Source organism: Chanodichthys erythropterus, chromosome 19 (genome assembly GCF_024489055.1).
Source record: "Chanodichthys erythropterus isolate Z2021 chromosome 19, ASM2448905v1, whole genome shotgun sequence".
NCBI lineage: Eukaryota > Metazoa > Chordata > Actinopteri > Cypriniformes > Xenocyprididae > Chanodichthys > Chanodichthys erythropterus.
The window spans coordinates 27,247,458-27,261,226 of record NC_090239.1 but is presented as its reverse complement, the minus strand read 5'-3'; the positions used below and the strand labels follow the sequence as shown (position 1 = coordinate 27,261,226).

The following is a 13,769-nucleotide window of genomic DNA, read 5'->3' as shown; positions in this document are numbered from 1 at the left end:
GAAGGGAATAATCAGACAAACCCACGTCTGTATATTGATTTGGCTTGTTTTCTGCTTCTGGAGAAGGAAAAATACTTTTGTTTCACCAGCAATTCTCCTCTATGACAGCGTGTGAGTGGTAGAGCCAGTCTTTACAGAATGTGAGCCGTATTTGTTCATGTTAAGGTGAGAGAGCTGTTACCCATGAAGTGCTCCAGCAACCTCTGAGCAAGTGCCAAGGAACTAATCTCAGTTACGTGTGAGACTTCAGTGGAAGTATCCCGCTCCGTCTGTTTGAAGGGTGGCATGTTGGTGCAGATTACCAAGGGTTCTTTCAGGGAGCAAAGGCATTTGATAATCGATTGCTCTCTGAGATAAGATTGCCGTCACAGCAGCAGTGGGGCGAGACAAATGGGCCGTGGTGTTCGGGTCAGTGGTCTGATGCGAAGCTGAATTCCAGGCACGCTCACCGCACTCAGGATTTTATATTAACTGAAAATCACAAAATAAATCATGTTATTAATTTTAATATATATATAAAAAAACAACACAAATCATTACACTGCACTCTGATTATCTCATCTCTTCTGAGCTTTTTTTTTTGTCTAGACTCCAGCTCTACTCACTCTGAAAGTGCATGCATGCTTTATAAAGAGTATTAAAGGATTTTTAAAGCTTTTCCTTCACTAAAAATTTATACAGTACAAATGTTATCTTTTAATGTTTTTGAAAGAAGTCATTAATGTTCACCAATGTTGCAATGTTATTTGATAAAAAATGCAGCAAAATTGCAATTGCAATTTAAAATATGTGTTTTCTATTTTAATATATTTTAAAATGTAATTTATTCCTGTGATCAAAGCTGAATTTTCAGCATCATCACTCCAGTCTTCAGTGTCACATGATCCTTCAGAAATCATTCTAATATGCTGATTTGCTGCTCAACAAGCAATTCTTAATATTATCAATATTGACAGTTGTGCTGCTTCATATTTTTGTGTAAATATATTTTTGCCTGGATGCTTTGATGAATAGAAAGTTCAGAGGAACAACTTTTATGTTAAATATGCTCAGCGCTCAGCGTAAATGAGTACACCCCCTTTGAAATGTAACATTTTAAACAATATCTCATTGAACACAAAAACTATTTCTAAAATGTTGACAAGACTAAGTTTTATATAACATCTGTTTAACTTATAACATGAAAGAAAGGTTGATAATGTAACTTAGAGAACAACATTTTCAGTTTTACTCAAATTAGGGTGATGCAAAAATGAGTTCACCCCACTGAAAGTCTCTGGAGCAAAGCTAAATTTTAGACTACAAATGTCTAATTTAACAAGAATTCAACCACAGGTGAGTCTAATTATTCATTACACAGGTGTCCAGCAGACAGTTAAAACCCCTTCCCATTTCATGCTGTCAGCAATGGCACCACATGGAAGAGAAATGTCACAAGACCTGAGAAAGAAAATATTTTTTTACACCAGAAAGGTGAAGCTACAAGAAGATCAGCAAAGCTTTACTTATCAGTCAGAATACTGTAGCAAAAGTGCAACCATCTCACCGAGGCATCCAGGTCATCCACGGAAGTTAAAAGGAGCGTCTTCTGATGAGAAGAGTTGAAGAAAATCGGCATGCAAGTTCACTGCAGTTATCTAAAGAATTAGAAAGTCAAACTGGCGTGACTATTTCCCGTGACACAATACGGCGTACACTGTAGAGGAATGGCATGCTTGGGTGCCGTCCACGAAAGAAGCCTTTCCTAAAGCCCAGGCACAAAAAAAAGCCCACCTATAGTTTGCCAGAGCCCATGCTGACAAAGATGAAGACTACTGGGCTCTATACTCTGGAGTGATGAGACCAAGATAAATGTTTTTGGAACTGATGGCTTCAAAACTGTATGGCGTCGCAAAGGTGAGGAATACAAAGAAAAAAGCATGGTGCCTATACAGTGAAACCTGGTGGTGTCAGTGTCCTTATGTGTAGCTGCACGAGTGCTGCTGGTGTCGGGGAGCTGCATTTCATTGATAGCATCATGAATTCACAGATGTACTGCTCTATACTGAAAGAGATGATACTACCATCACTCCGTGCCCTTGGTCGTCGTGCACTTTTCCAACATGACAATGATCCTAAACACACGTCTAAACCCACTGTTGGATTTCTGAAGAAGAACAGGGTGAAAGTGATCCAGTGGCTCCTGATCTGAACCCAATCGAACACCTATGGGGAATTCTGAAGAGACAAGTTGAGCTTCACTCTCCATCCAGCATCCAGTCTCTAAAAGAGGTCATTCTTGAAGAATTGAAAAAGATAGATGCTGCAAAATTTTGCCAACTTGTTCATTCCATGCCTAGAAGACTTGGTGCTGTCATTAAAGATCATGGAGGCCATACAAAGTACTAGATGTAGCAGTTTTTGTTGTGGGGTGAACTCATTTTTGCATCACCCTAATGTGAGTAAAACTAAAAATTTTGTTCTCTAAGTTATATAATTAACCTTTCTTTCATGTTATACGTTAAACAGATGTTATACTAAACTTAGTCTTGTCAACATTTTGGAAATAGTTTTTGTGTTCATTGAGATATTGTTTAAAATGTTACTTTTCAAAGAAGGTGTATTTACACTGAGCACTGTATTTAATTACATATATATTACACACACATATATATATATATATATAAAACTAAAATATAATTAAAAAAAAAATCACCTGAGCTTTCTTTGTTACTTTTCATTGACGTCATTTGTCTTTTCTATGTCTTTTCTTGTCTTTTCACTCTTCAAAATCCAATCAATTCTCATTGTATTGAGCCCAGCCCTGTCCTATATTTTTAACTGAATATCCTGTTCACTCTGAAATACATCATAGTGGAAGAAAATGGGTTGTGTCGAGTGCTGTTTCACTGACGTTAAATATGAGGGAGAGATTAGATTGGATTCTGTTTGTTTCCATCAGTGTTTGCAACAGTGACTTTACATCTACCTATTGTCTACCTAATATCATTCATTATTCAAGTGATTTCAAATAATCAGTGTTAACTGTAAAAGTCTTGTAATCACCTACAGCTTTGTAGAAATTTTCCCAACATTAAAGCATAAAGGTAAATGTCCACTGGGAAAAAGTGGAAGTATTTAAACACTTCAAAAGAACAACAAGAAAAAAATCTCCAGCCACAAAGGATTCTCTGGTTTTTGACCTACTAAAATGTCCTATGAATAGAGTAATCCGTTCTGAGATAGAATGCATGTATTTCCAGCACTGAAGAGCTTATTTCATGTTGAGTGAGTGTGCGTGACTATGAAGTGGATACAGTCCCACGAGGCATGAGTGAAGAGGTTAGAGATCACTTACTTGACAGATTCACGGCGCATGCTACAATGATGAGCGCTCCTCCCACCAGTGAGACCACAGAAAGCAGCTTCGCCACGCGACCCAAGCGTCTCGCTCCGTCTACGTTCCCCTGCTCCAGACTGTTCCGGGACTAAGAGAACATGACAGTGAGATCTGAGGTTCCATTAAAGTCTGAATCATCTCACATATTCAACAAGCACGCAATGAAAAATTCAGTCTGGTATACCGAGGGAAGAATAATCATTTTGCATCTCCATTTGGTATTATTAAAGGGATCATGTAATGAAGCGGGTGCCTTTACCTTTTTGATAAAGTAATTTTTAGATAAAGTCTTGCAAGATTAGATTTCTATTGGACATATAATGTGTTTAAATGTCAATACCATCTCAAACTAAATTATTAAAACTGAATATATATTAGAATATAATTATTCCTCAAGAAAAGTAACAGGGTTGACGGTAACTGGATTGACATTACAAGTCTTGTGATCAAGTTTTACAAAATGATATTTCAGTAAATATCCAATAACAATAATAATACTTAAATAATACTCCAATTGTCAGTTGTTTACTATACAAAATCATTATAACAGGGTTGAAATTTTAAGATTTCTCCAAACTGAAAAATGGAACAAAACATTAAATATAGTGACTTGAAAGCATGCTGACGCCATAATATATATATTTTTAATTTATTTATGGAATAGTTCAAACTTTTAAATGGAAAATATGATGGTAACAGGGTTGATACACAGCTACTGAAACCTAAAAATGAATAAAGACAAAATGCTAGCAACTCCATATACTGTATTTTTTTATTATTACTAAAATGTGTATATTTGCTAATAAATAAGGAGACTTTGGAAACATATGGCTGGGGAAAGACCTGAAAATAAATAAAATAAAATAATAAAATAAAATAAATTGGATTTTTTCTTGATGTTTAGGGAAATGTTAATATTAATAACTATTTATTTAAAAATGTTTACTTTTTTATAAATATTTGTTAAAAAAATAAAAAAAAGTTATTCATTAGTTATTCATTATTCATTGTTAAAATTAAGTATATGAGGGACACAAATGACATCCTGCAGGATTAACCAAAAGGCTCCAGTTCTACATACCATGATGGAGTAAACAAATCCCACAATGTTGATTGGCCAGACAGGGCAGAAGCAAGCGATGACAGCGAGGATGAGGTAGTCTTTGGGTTTGGAGCGGTCCATAGGGGGGTTGGTGGCGATACTAGAATGGCGTGAAATAGAGGGCCGCGGGGAGAACGCTGTGTAGGCGATGGAACTGGAGCGGCTGCCCATCCGGGTGCGGCCCACATGTGGATGGTGCGAATGAGGAAGAGAATGATGCCGGCGAGGAGGAGAGGAGAGAATTGGTTTGGATGCAAAGGCATCGTTTGGGGAAGAACAAATCCCATCAACTGCCAAAAGAAAGAGGAGCGGTGTAAGAAAGCAAAAATACTAAAACTGGTAATTTTGTTACTTGATCCCATGATGATACAAAGGAACTAATCGATCCATTTTAGAGAATACATATTGGTCAAAAATATTTTTTGAAATATGTCTCTTCTGCTCACCAAGCCTGCATTTATTTGATTAGAAATACAGTAAAAACAGCAATTTTGTGAAATATTATTACAATTTAAAAGGACTATTTTCTATTTAAATGTAATATAAAATGTAATTTATTCCTGTGATCAAAGCTGAATTTTCAGCATCATTACTCCAGTCTTCAGTGTCACATGATCTCTCAGAAATAATTCTATTATGCTGATTTGCTGTTTAAGAAACATTCCTGATTATTATCAGTGTTGAAAACAGTAGTACTGCTTAATATTTTTTTTGTGGAAACCATGATCTACTACCATTCCAAGTAATGCTAATATTCAGCAAGTATGCATTAAAATTAACAAAAGTGACATTAAATACATTTATAATGTTACAAAAGATTTCCATTTCAAATAAATGCTGTTCTTTTGAACTTTCTATTCATCAAAGAATCCTGAAACAAAATGTTGCATGGATTGCACAAAAACATTTAACAGCAAACATTGTTTTTTAACATTGTTAATAATAAGAACCATTATTAATAATCATAGAGCACTAATAATAATTAATCAAACTTCAACTTTTGATTGGTAGTGTATAACAGGACAATCTTTTTATATAATGCGTGCACATTCATTCAAACGATCACTAAGATAGACCATCATTCTCTTTTTTTGTAACTGTCAGTTATCATTATTATTTGCCTCACCATGTTTTCCTCCAAATGTGATGATGATAGAAACCCAGGATGCCGTGCTCTTGAAAACAACTTTAATTAAATGGCCACCAATGCAATTAATTCACTAATCTCTGTCATGCCTTTCAGCCCCTCCTGCCAGGAAGCCCCGTTGGCAGTTTTAATTAGGATGCACAACTTTAATTTAATTAAGTGTATTTACGATAGGCTCAGCGACTGTTAAAAGAAGGGAAATAAAAAAAAATTGCCATGTCGGTCTTAACCTCAAATGAACTCATCAGGGCATCACCAGGCCACAATAAACATCAAAACAGTGGAGATGAGCTGTGCTTGACCACTGCCAGCTCTCGGCCTCGATCGTTCTGTCAACAAAGAAATGCCACTCAGAAGAGATTGTGCATTATTTACAATGATCGGATTTACAGCGCAGCAAACTATTCCTCTAACAGAGCCGCTGGGAAGTGTGCTCTGAATTAATCATTTTCACTTTTAGCTTTTATTTTTGCTTTTTAAAAGCTATTTGCTTATTAAATCCTAAAATTATGCATCATATATTTCTCCTGTATAACCAGGATCAGAAACCAGGGTTTAGAGCACATATGATTACAAAAATAAATAATAAATAAAAATGCCCCAGATTTAAAATGTGGGGAGTGGGGACAGAAAGTACGCCTGTAGTGTAATTGCTCTTTTTGATAGGTTGCGTAACTTAATATTCTATTCTAGGCCTGTCTATTTATGGTTTTAGTGCCACTGTAGTGACCTGTAGCTGTCAGATATCTTTATTAGCTGTCTTAGAATTGAGTTTTTGTCAATGCGTAGTTAATTAAATGGTTTTCGATTTAAAAACAAACAACTAGTCAGCTCAAAAAACACTGAATGTGAAGAAAACACACCCCAACAACTCTGGGCTACTTTTTGAAAATGATCTGGTTCAGTGTTCTTATTGTTAACTAAGAGTAATAAAATAATCATTTTTGTTGATAAAAAAAAAGAAAAATGTAAATTTGAAAAACTTAGAAATATTGCCTTAGCATCTAACTGAAATAAATTATGTTGAAATTGAAGTCCAATTTACCAAAATTAAAAAGCTAAACAGAAACATATAATAAAAATATAATATAAATGTCCATGCTTTATAATGGTAGTGAATGGAGCGTTGTATTTCCATCCATTCATCCATCATAAATATAATCCATACGGCTCCAGGGGGTTAATAAAGGCCTTCTGAAGTAAATCGATGGGTTTTTGTAAGAAAAATATCCATATTTTAAACTATAAAACTAGCTTCTGGCAAACGGCCATACGCAAGTCGAGTTACGGCGAAAGAGTGACTCCTGTCACGACGCATGGCGAACGCGGAAGTGCAGAGGAGAGAGCAAAACAAAACACCGGTCACAAATTAGAAGTCTAAAACAAGATTCAGAAGATACATCGCCTCAGAAATGACTCTTGTGGTGCAAGTCGACTTGCTGTCTGCCGGAAACTAGTTATTTTAGTTTTAAAGTTTTAAATATGGATATTTTTCTAACAAAAACTCATCGCTTCACTTCAGAAGGCTTCTGGCACCATGGGATAATTTTCATTTTTGGGTGAACTAACCCTTTAAAGGGCCTTTATAATTCAGAAAACCATGTTATTAGCGACACCGGTGGCTGTTAAGTGAACTGCAGTCAGCAGCTTACTGCTCATGCTCACGTAACACGTACAAGAGACTGAACGTGATTCAAGGCCCCAATATAATCACGGCGCAGAGATATACTTTTAACTATATGTAAATATAAGCTGCATAGGACTGGGGGATATATCATTATCGAAGGCGATTCATCTGCGATATGAACGCGATATTGCGTGGCTTGTCAGTGATCTACGGCTCTGTCTATTAAATGCCGCTCCATTTGAAAGCAGGTGATGACGATTTAGCGGTAATCAGGGAACCGGCTTTACTGACAAAATGCGTGTGACAATCGCATGCGATATATCGCCCAGCCCTAGTGCTGCACGCTTTTCTCTCAATAACGAAATAAACACATAACAAAAAATGACAGCGGTGAGAAAACAGCAGTTAAGAAAGCATCTGATCATAGCGATGTGGATATGTTTGCTTCAGCTCTGCAATTCACCGGCATCATGTCGATCGATGAGGTCATTAAAATTACACTGCTATGATAGTTTGATTTTAAAGTAGGCCAATATTTGAGACTATAGATCTGAAAATGAGACTGAAATTATTAAAATAAATGCTAATTAAAATATGAATAAATGCTATAGTATATAATAGTAAAATAACACAGATTTGGCTTTATATGTAACAGACATTCAGTTAAAGTCCGTGACATAAACTGACAACATGTCATATGTTTATTTTTTATGTTATGGTATCATAGAAAGAATATATATGATTAGAAAACAAATGTTAATTTCAATTGGGATTTAAAAAAATTTTTTTGTAGTTCTCATTTTCCCTCTTTTTTTCTAGCCTTTTTGTACCTGCAGTTTTTGAGCTCAGAAAACACTCACATCATCTCAGTTGTTCGCCTGTTTAATTACACGCCATTTTTAAAGTCATTATACTGATTGCTGTATGCAAATCACTGTAGTGTGATTGGCATAGCAAGACCTGAAAGTCCCCAATGTGTTCTTCCTGGAGACAAGGCAGATGCTTTCATATCAATTATTCTTATCCCCCCTCCTTCACAAAACCCTCCCAAAACGACATATTATTGATGAAATGATGAATTACCACTCTCTGCTTTGTCCTTGACCATAACAATGACCTCTCCAGAGCATCGTGCCTCTTCATTGGACTGCTGGGGGAGAGAGAGCGGGCGCAGACATGGGAAGGAGTCCGATCCCGCTCCGGTGGTCCCCGGCTGATATGTAACAGGGCCCGGGATCTGGCAGCTCATCGCCTCCTCGTCTTGGGTACAAACCAGAGAACCCAATGACGCCTGATGGTACTCTGTTTCCATAGAGACAACTGAGGTTGCAAAGGTGGCCAGTGTTGAGCTGATGTTCAGATGGTGTGGCTAAAACCAGAGAAAAATGGTGAGAAACAAGATTTATGTGACGAATCCCATTAACATCAGCACGGAAAAGCATGATGAGATGCAAACTCACACTCCGGCACATGGTGTCATCAACACACACATCATCTGACTTCAAATCACATCCTTCAGAATCCAGCATCCGAGTGCTATTTTTTCCTCACAAAAACGCCTGGTTTGCTTTGTTAAAATATAGTTTTCCTTATTCTCTCAGTCATAGTGTTTAGTTAATAGTTCATTTTAATCAACACGCATGCTTGTTTATCTCATTTTAACCCCTTAACCTAGAAATGTAGGTCATGAAATTGTAAAAATTCACAGTAAATACTGTGGGAACATATGGTGTTAGTGAAAATAATCACTGGATGCTCTGAAGAACACATGCGCGGAGAACATGAGGGCAAATAGACAAAGCCGTGGGGAAAATAGAAGACATATGGAGGGATAGAGAGAGAGAAAGGGAAAGAGAGTGTAAAAAAAAACAAAAAAAAAAAAACAAGAGTGTTAATATAATTGAGTCCACAGTTCATATACACGCTACAATGACGAATATAAAGATGAATAAATAACGATGGACAATGTATTAAACATTAGAAAGCTCTTCTTTGTCCTCATCCATCCAATAACACAGGAACAATTTACCTATCCAGGTTGGGGAAACCCTTTGTTTTTTAATTAATTTGTTTTCTGTGTGCCCTACAGAAAATGAAAAAGCATACAAACGTTGATTTGTACACATAACAAACATATATAGCATAAATAAACACCTACCTCACACCGCGCGGTTCAAGCCAGTGTGCGATTGGAGTCGCACGTACGCGGTTAGTCCATCTGCATAAACACTCGCGAGCGCGATTCTAATCACAATTCGATATTCCAATGTGGAATTTAAAGCTCGTTCTGCACATTAAAAGAAAAACAGCGCGTGAAGTGCCGCGGTGGTGTCGTCTCGGCGGGGATGCGCTCAGGTCTGCAGGCTCACACTCACTGGACGGGAGGAGGAAACGGGAGGAGAGTAAAACGGCATGAAATGAGTAAACTACATGAACTGCGCGCACTGGAAAACCCTGGGATGGGGGGGACTAGTGGATGAGTGACAGTGACACTTATTATGCAGGCTGATTATAGGCTAAAGTCGCATAATCATAGGTTTTATTAGAGTGCCCTCGCTACATGCTACAATTAACACGAATTTCCACGAGATAAATAGGCTTCGCAGTTCATTAGTAGGCAGTACTAATGTAAAACAAAGATTCATGAACATTGCAACGTAAACCATAACCCCAAAAAGAAATACACTGCAAAAAAAAAAAAAAGTACTCACCCTCATGTCGTTCCAAACCCGTAAAACCTTTGTTCATCTTCAGAACAAAAATTAAGATATTTTTGATGAAATCCAAAAGGTTTTTTGTTTTATTTATCCCCCATAGAAAGCAATGTTTTAGGCTACCACATTCAAGGTCCAGAAAAGTAGTAAAGACATTGTTAAAATGACAACGTGACTACAGTGGTTCAACCTTAAAGGATTAATCCACTTTTAAATAAAAATTTCCTATTAATTTACTCACCCCCATGTCATCCAAGATGTTCATGTCTTTCTTTCTTCAGTCGAAAAGAAATTAAGTTTTTTTTATGAAAACATTCCAGGATTATTCTCCTTATAGTGATTACTTCAATGGGCACCAAACGGTTGAAGGTCAAAATGACAGTTTCAGTTAGGGCTGGGCGATATATCGCATGAGATTGTCACGCGCATTTCGTCACTAAAGCCGGTTCCCTGATTACCGTTAAATCTCCATCACCTGCTTTCAAATGGAGCGGCATTTAATAGACAGAGCCGTAGTTCACTGACAAGCCACGCAATATCGCGTTCATTATCGAAGGCGATTCATCTGCGATATGAACGCGATATTGCGTGGGTTTTCAGTGATCTACGGCTCTGTCTATTAAATGCCGCTGCATTTGAAAGCAGGTGATGGCGATTTAGCGGTAATCAGGGAACCGGCTTTACTGATGAAATGTGCGTGACAATCGCATGCGATATATCGTGCAGCCCTATTCAAAGGGCTTTAAATGATACTAGACGAGGAATAAGAGTCTTATCTTGCTAACGCAAGAAAAAATACAACTGATATACTTTATAAACACAAATTGTCGCCTTGCACGTGCTTCCGCTTTCCGTATTCTACAAAACCCTTACGCCGTATGTCGCCTTCCCTATTCAACGGAAAAAAACGAAAACTGGCGCCACGTTCGTTCCATAGGTTGAATAGGGAAGTATATTGTTAAATATATTTAACAATATACTTAACTGTACTGTGAAATACTGTTAAAATTGTTCTTTGCAACTGAAAAATACAAAAAACTTTAGTTTTAGTTTAAAGTTTAGCAATTTTTTTTTTATTAATTTATAGTGTAAACTGGCTCCTTGAAGATTTGAAGAACTTGTAACACATTTCTGAACTAAAATACATGTAATCCTTTATGTTCTCTGCACCATATTTTACTGTACTTGTTTTTTTCTTGTATGTAAATGTATAGTAATATATATCTAAATGTATATGCATGTATAGTCATATATTTTAAAACATCAATATTTTACAATATAAGTTATTGCCAGGGTAAATATATTTCACAATATTTGTAACTACTGTGAAATACTGTAAAAATCTTTTGGATCTGAAATATTCCAAGAATTTTACAGTTTATGCAGATTTAAAGGGTTAGTTCTCCCAAAAATGAAAATTATGTCATTAATGACTCACCCTCATGTCGTTCCAAACCCATAAGACCTCCGTTCATCTTCGGAAGTTTAAGATATTTTAGATTTAGTCCGAGAGCTTTCTGTCCCTCCATTGAAAATGTATGTACGGTATACTGTCCATGTCCAGAAAGGTAATAAAAACATCATCAAAGTAGTCCATGTGACATCAGTGGGTTAGTTAGAAGTTTCTGAAGCATCGAAAATACATTTTGGTCCAAAAATAACAAAAACTACGACTTTATTCAGCATTGTCTTCTCTTCCGGGTCTGTTGTATATATCCGCTTTCACTCCACAGTGATGCTGCTGCTTCTTTCCTGTTTTACGGCGGTTTGCATCCAGCTTATTGGTGCATTACCGCCCCCTTCTGCTCCGGACAGTAATAAGTTGGATGCCAACCGCCGTAAAACAGGAAAGAAGAAGCATCACTGTGGAGTGAAAGCGGATATACAACAGACCTGGAAGAGAAGACAATGCTGAATAAAGTCGTAGTTTTTGTTATTTTTGGACCAAAATGTATTTTCGATGCTTCAGAAACTTCTAACTAACCCACTGATGTCACATGGACTACTTTGATGATGTTTTTATTACCTTTCTGGACATGGACAGTATACCGTACATACACTTACAATGGAGGGACAGAAAGCTCTCGGACTAAATCTAAAATATCTTAAATATTGTGTTCCCAAGATGAACGGAGGTCTTACGGGTTTGGAACGATATGAGGGTGAGTCATTAATGACATGATTTTCATTTTTGGGTGAACTAACCCTTTAAGTATTTTGGTATACCAATATTATATCAGTTAAAGATATACAGTTATGAATGGTAAAATCCAGAATCCATCTTGTAATCCCTGAAATGTTGTCACCAAATACTGTAAATTGTACTTTTTACAGTGATCAACATAAGCAGTTCCACAAAATATGAACATTATGCAGTTAATTTATATAACTCAGTGATTTATAAATACATAAAATGAACACTGTAGTCTGAAATGTAACCCTGAAAAGCAAGTTTCCAAAAATAGATTAGTGAAAGATTTTACTTGAAATAATTGACCCTTTGTAAATTCGTTTAATATGTGGGTGAAGCAGTCAGTTTTCTTTTCTTCTTGTTAAAAAGGGTTACAAACATTACACTGGAAACATGAAAGTGTAGCTGCGCACTGGTCTTATATCATGCGGTTCTGCGATTGGCCGGTCTGGTCTGCCGCAAGGATGTCAAGCTGGTTAAAGGATTGCGAGTCTGAGTAATAAATAAGCAGTGTTGACTGCAGGCCCTCAGCAGCTGCTGCTGCAGGCAGATATGTGCAGACACATCCACTCACCAACAACGCATTTACATTCGCAAAATGCAAATACTGAATGACAAGTCAAGGATACAGAATCCTTAAAAAGTATGTGGCCATGTAAATCTAATCTTAAAAATGTATGAATATAATTACACAAAACACCAAACCAGTTTGACAGTCACTTTTTACAGAAATATGTTTCATAGGTGTAAGTTATAAGACAATATATTGCCCAAAATTAGGATTAACCACTTCTGGAGACTCTGCAGTTGAACACTATATTTCATGGAGGGAAAAAAACCCCAGATCAAAATAACATTTAAAATAAAGCTTTATTTCAGCTTTTACTGTAATATTTTTGAATTATGAACTAATTCATTAAAGCCTTTATACTTCTATTTCAGAATATTATTATGCACTGATTCAATGTTCCACATATTCTTTATAGAACCAGATTAATTTAAACCATCCAAACTGGACACCGTAAGGCCAAACTGCACTTTCTCTCTGCTTTTGGAAGCGCATTTTGTGTTCGGCCAAGTCATTTTCACATAATGTTGACATTCAAATCGATATATAATACTTATATTAATACTAAAACCCTTTGGTTGTGTTGACAATATTTTGTAACATTTTGGACATATTCCCCCAACCAGCTGTACGCAAAAACTCCTTGGCACATGGGCTAAATTACATTTTATAATTTTGGAGCATATTTGACCTTTGAATGAACATCACAAGGTATGCCGTTTCAACCACAGAAAGACAGTTCAAGTCCACCAAGGTTAATCTACGAACTCTCCTGTTTGGTTTGTTTGTTGGACAAAATGGTGGATTCGGCTTTATGATTGGTCAGATCACCTGTCAATCAAACTTCCAGCAAAGGGTGATTTATCAAAACTAAAAACATTTTACATCTTTTGGAAGTTGCATTCAAAGTCCATTTGGATTAAAAATAGTCTAAGCTCGAATGGGCGTGAAGCCTCTGCAAATTTGTTAAAGGTGCCCTAGAATTAAAAATTGAATTTATCTTAGCATAGTTAAATAACAAGATCTCAGTACATGGAAAAG

General features: G+C 36.5%; 1 protein-coding gene across 1 annotated transcript; it reads right to left on the bottom strand.

Moving 5' to 3' along the window:
- Nucleotides 1-290: 290 nt before the first annotated feature.
- Nucleotides 291-8,727, bottom strand: prrt2 (proline-rich transmembrane protein 2). Its single transcript, XM_067369090.1, has 5 exons — nucleotides 8,716-8,727; nucleotides 8,339-8,624; nucleotides 4,461-4,771; nucleotides 3,338-3,467; nucleotides 291-471 (listed from the first exon to the last, which is right to left on the bottom strand). Exons 1-5 carry the CDS (start codon nucleotides 8,725-8,727, stop codon nucleotides 455-457), a joined length of 756 nt encoding a protein of 251 aa, XP_067225191.1. The 3' UTR covers nucleotides 291-454.
- Nucleotides 8,728-13,769: the final 5,042 nt, after the last annotated feature.

Bases quoted from the DNA above. Each gene is read 5' to 3' on its own strand.
- prrt2 (XM_067369090.1), bottom strand. The intron at 4,772-8,338 runs GTAATTCATCAT...TTCTTTTGGCAG, and splicing joins CAAGGACAAAGCAGAGAGTG to TTGATGGGATTTGTTCTTCC. The intron at 3,468-4,460 runs GTATGTAGAACT...ATGTTCTCTTAG, and splicing joins GATTTGTTTACTCCATCATG to TCCCGGAACAGTCTGGAGCA.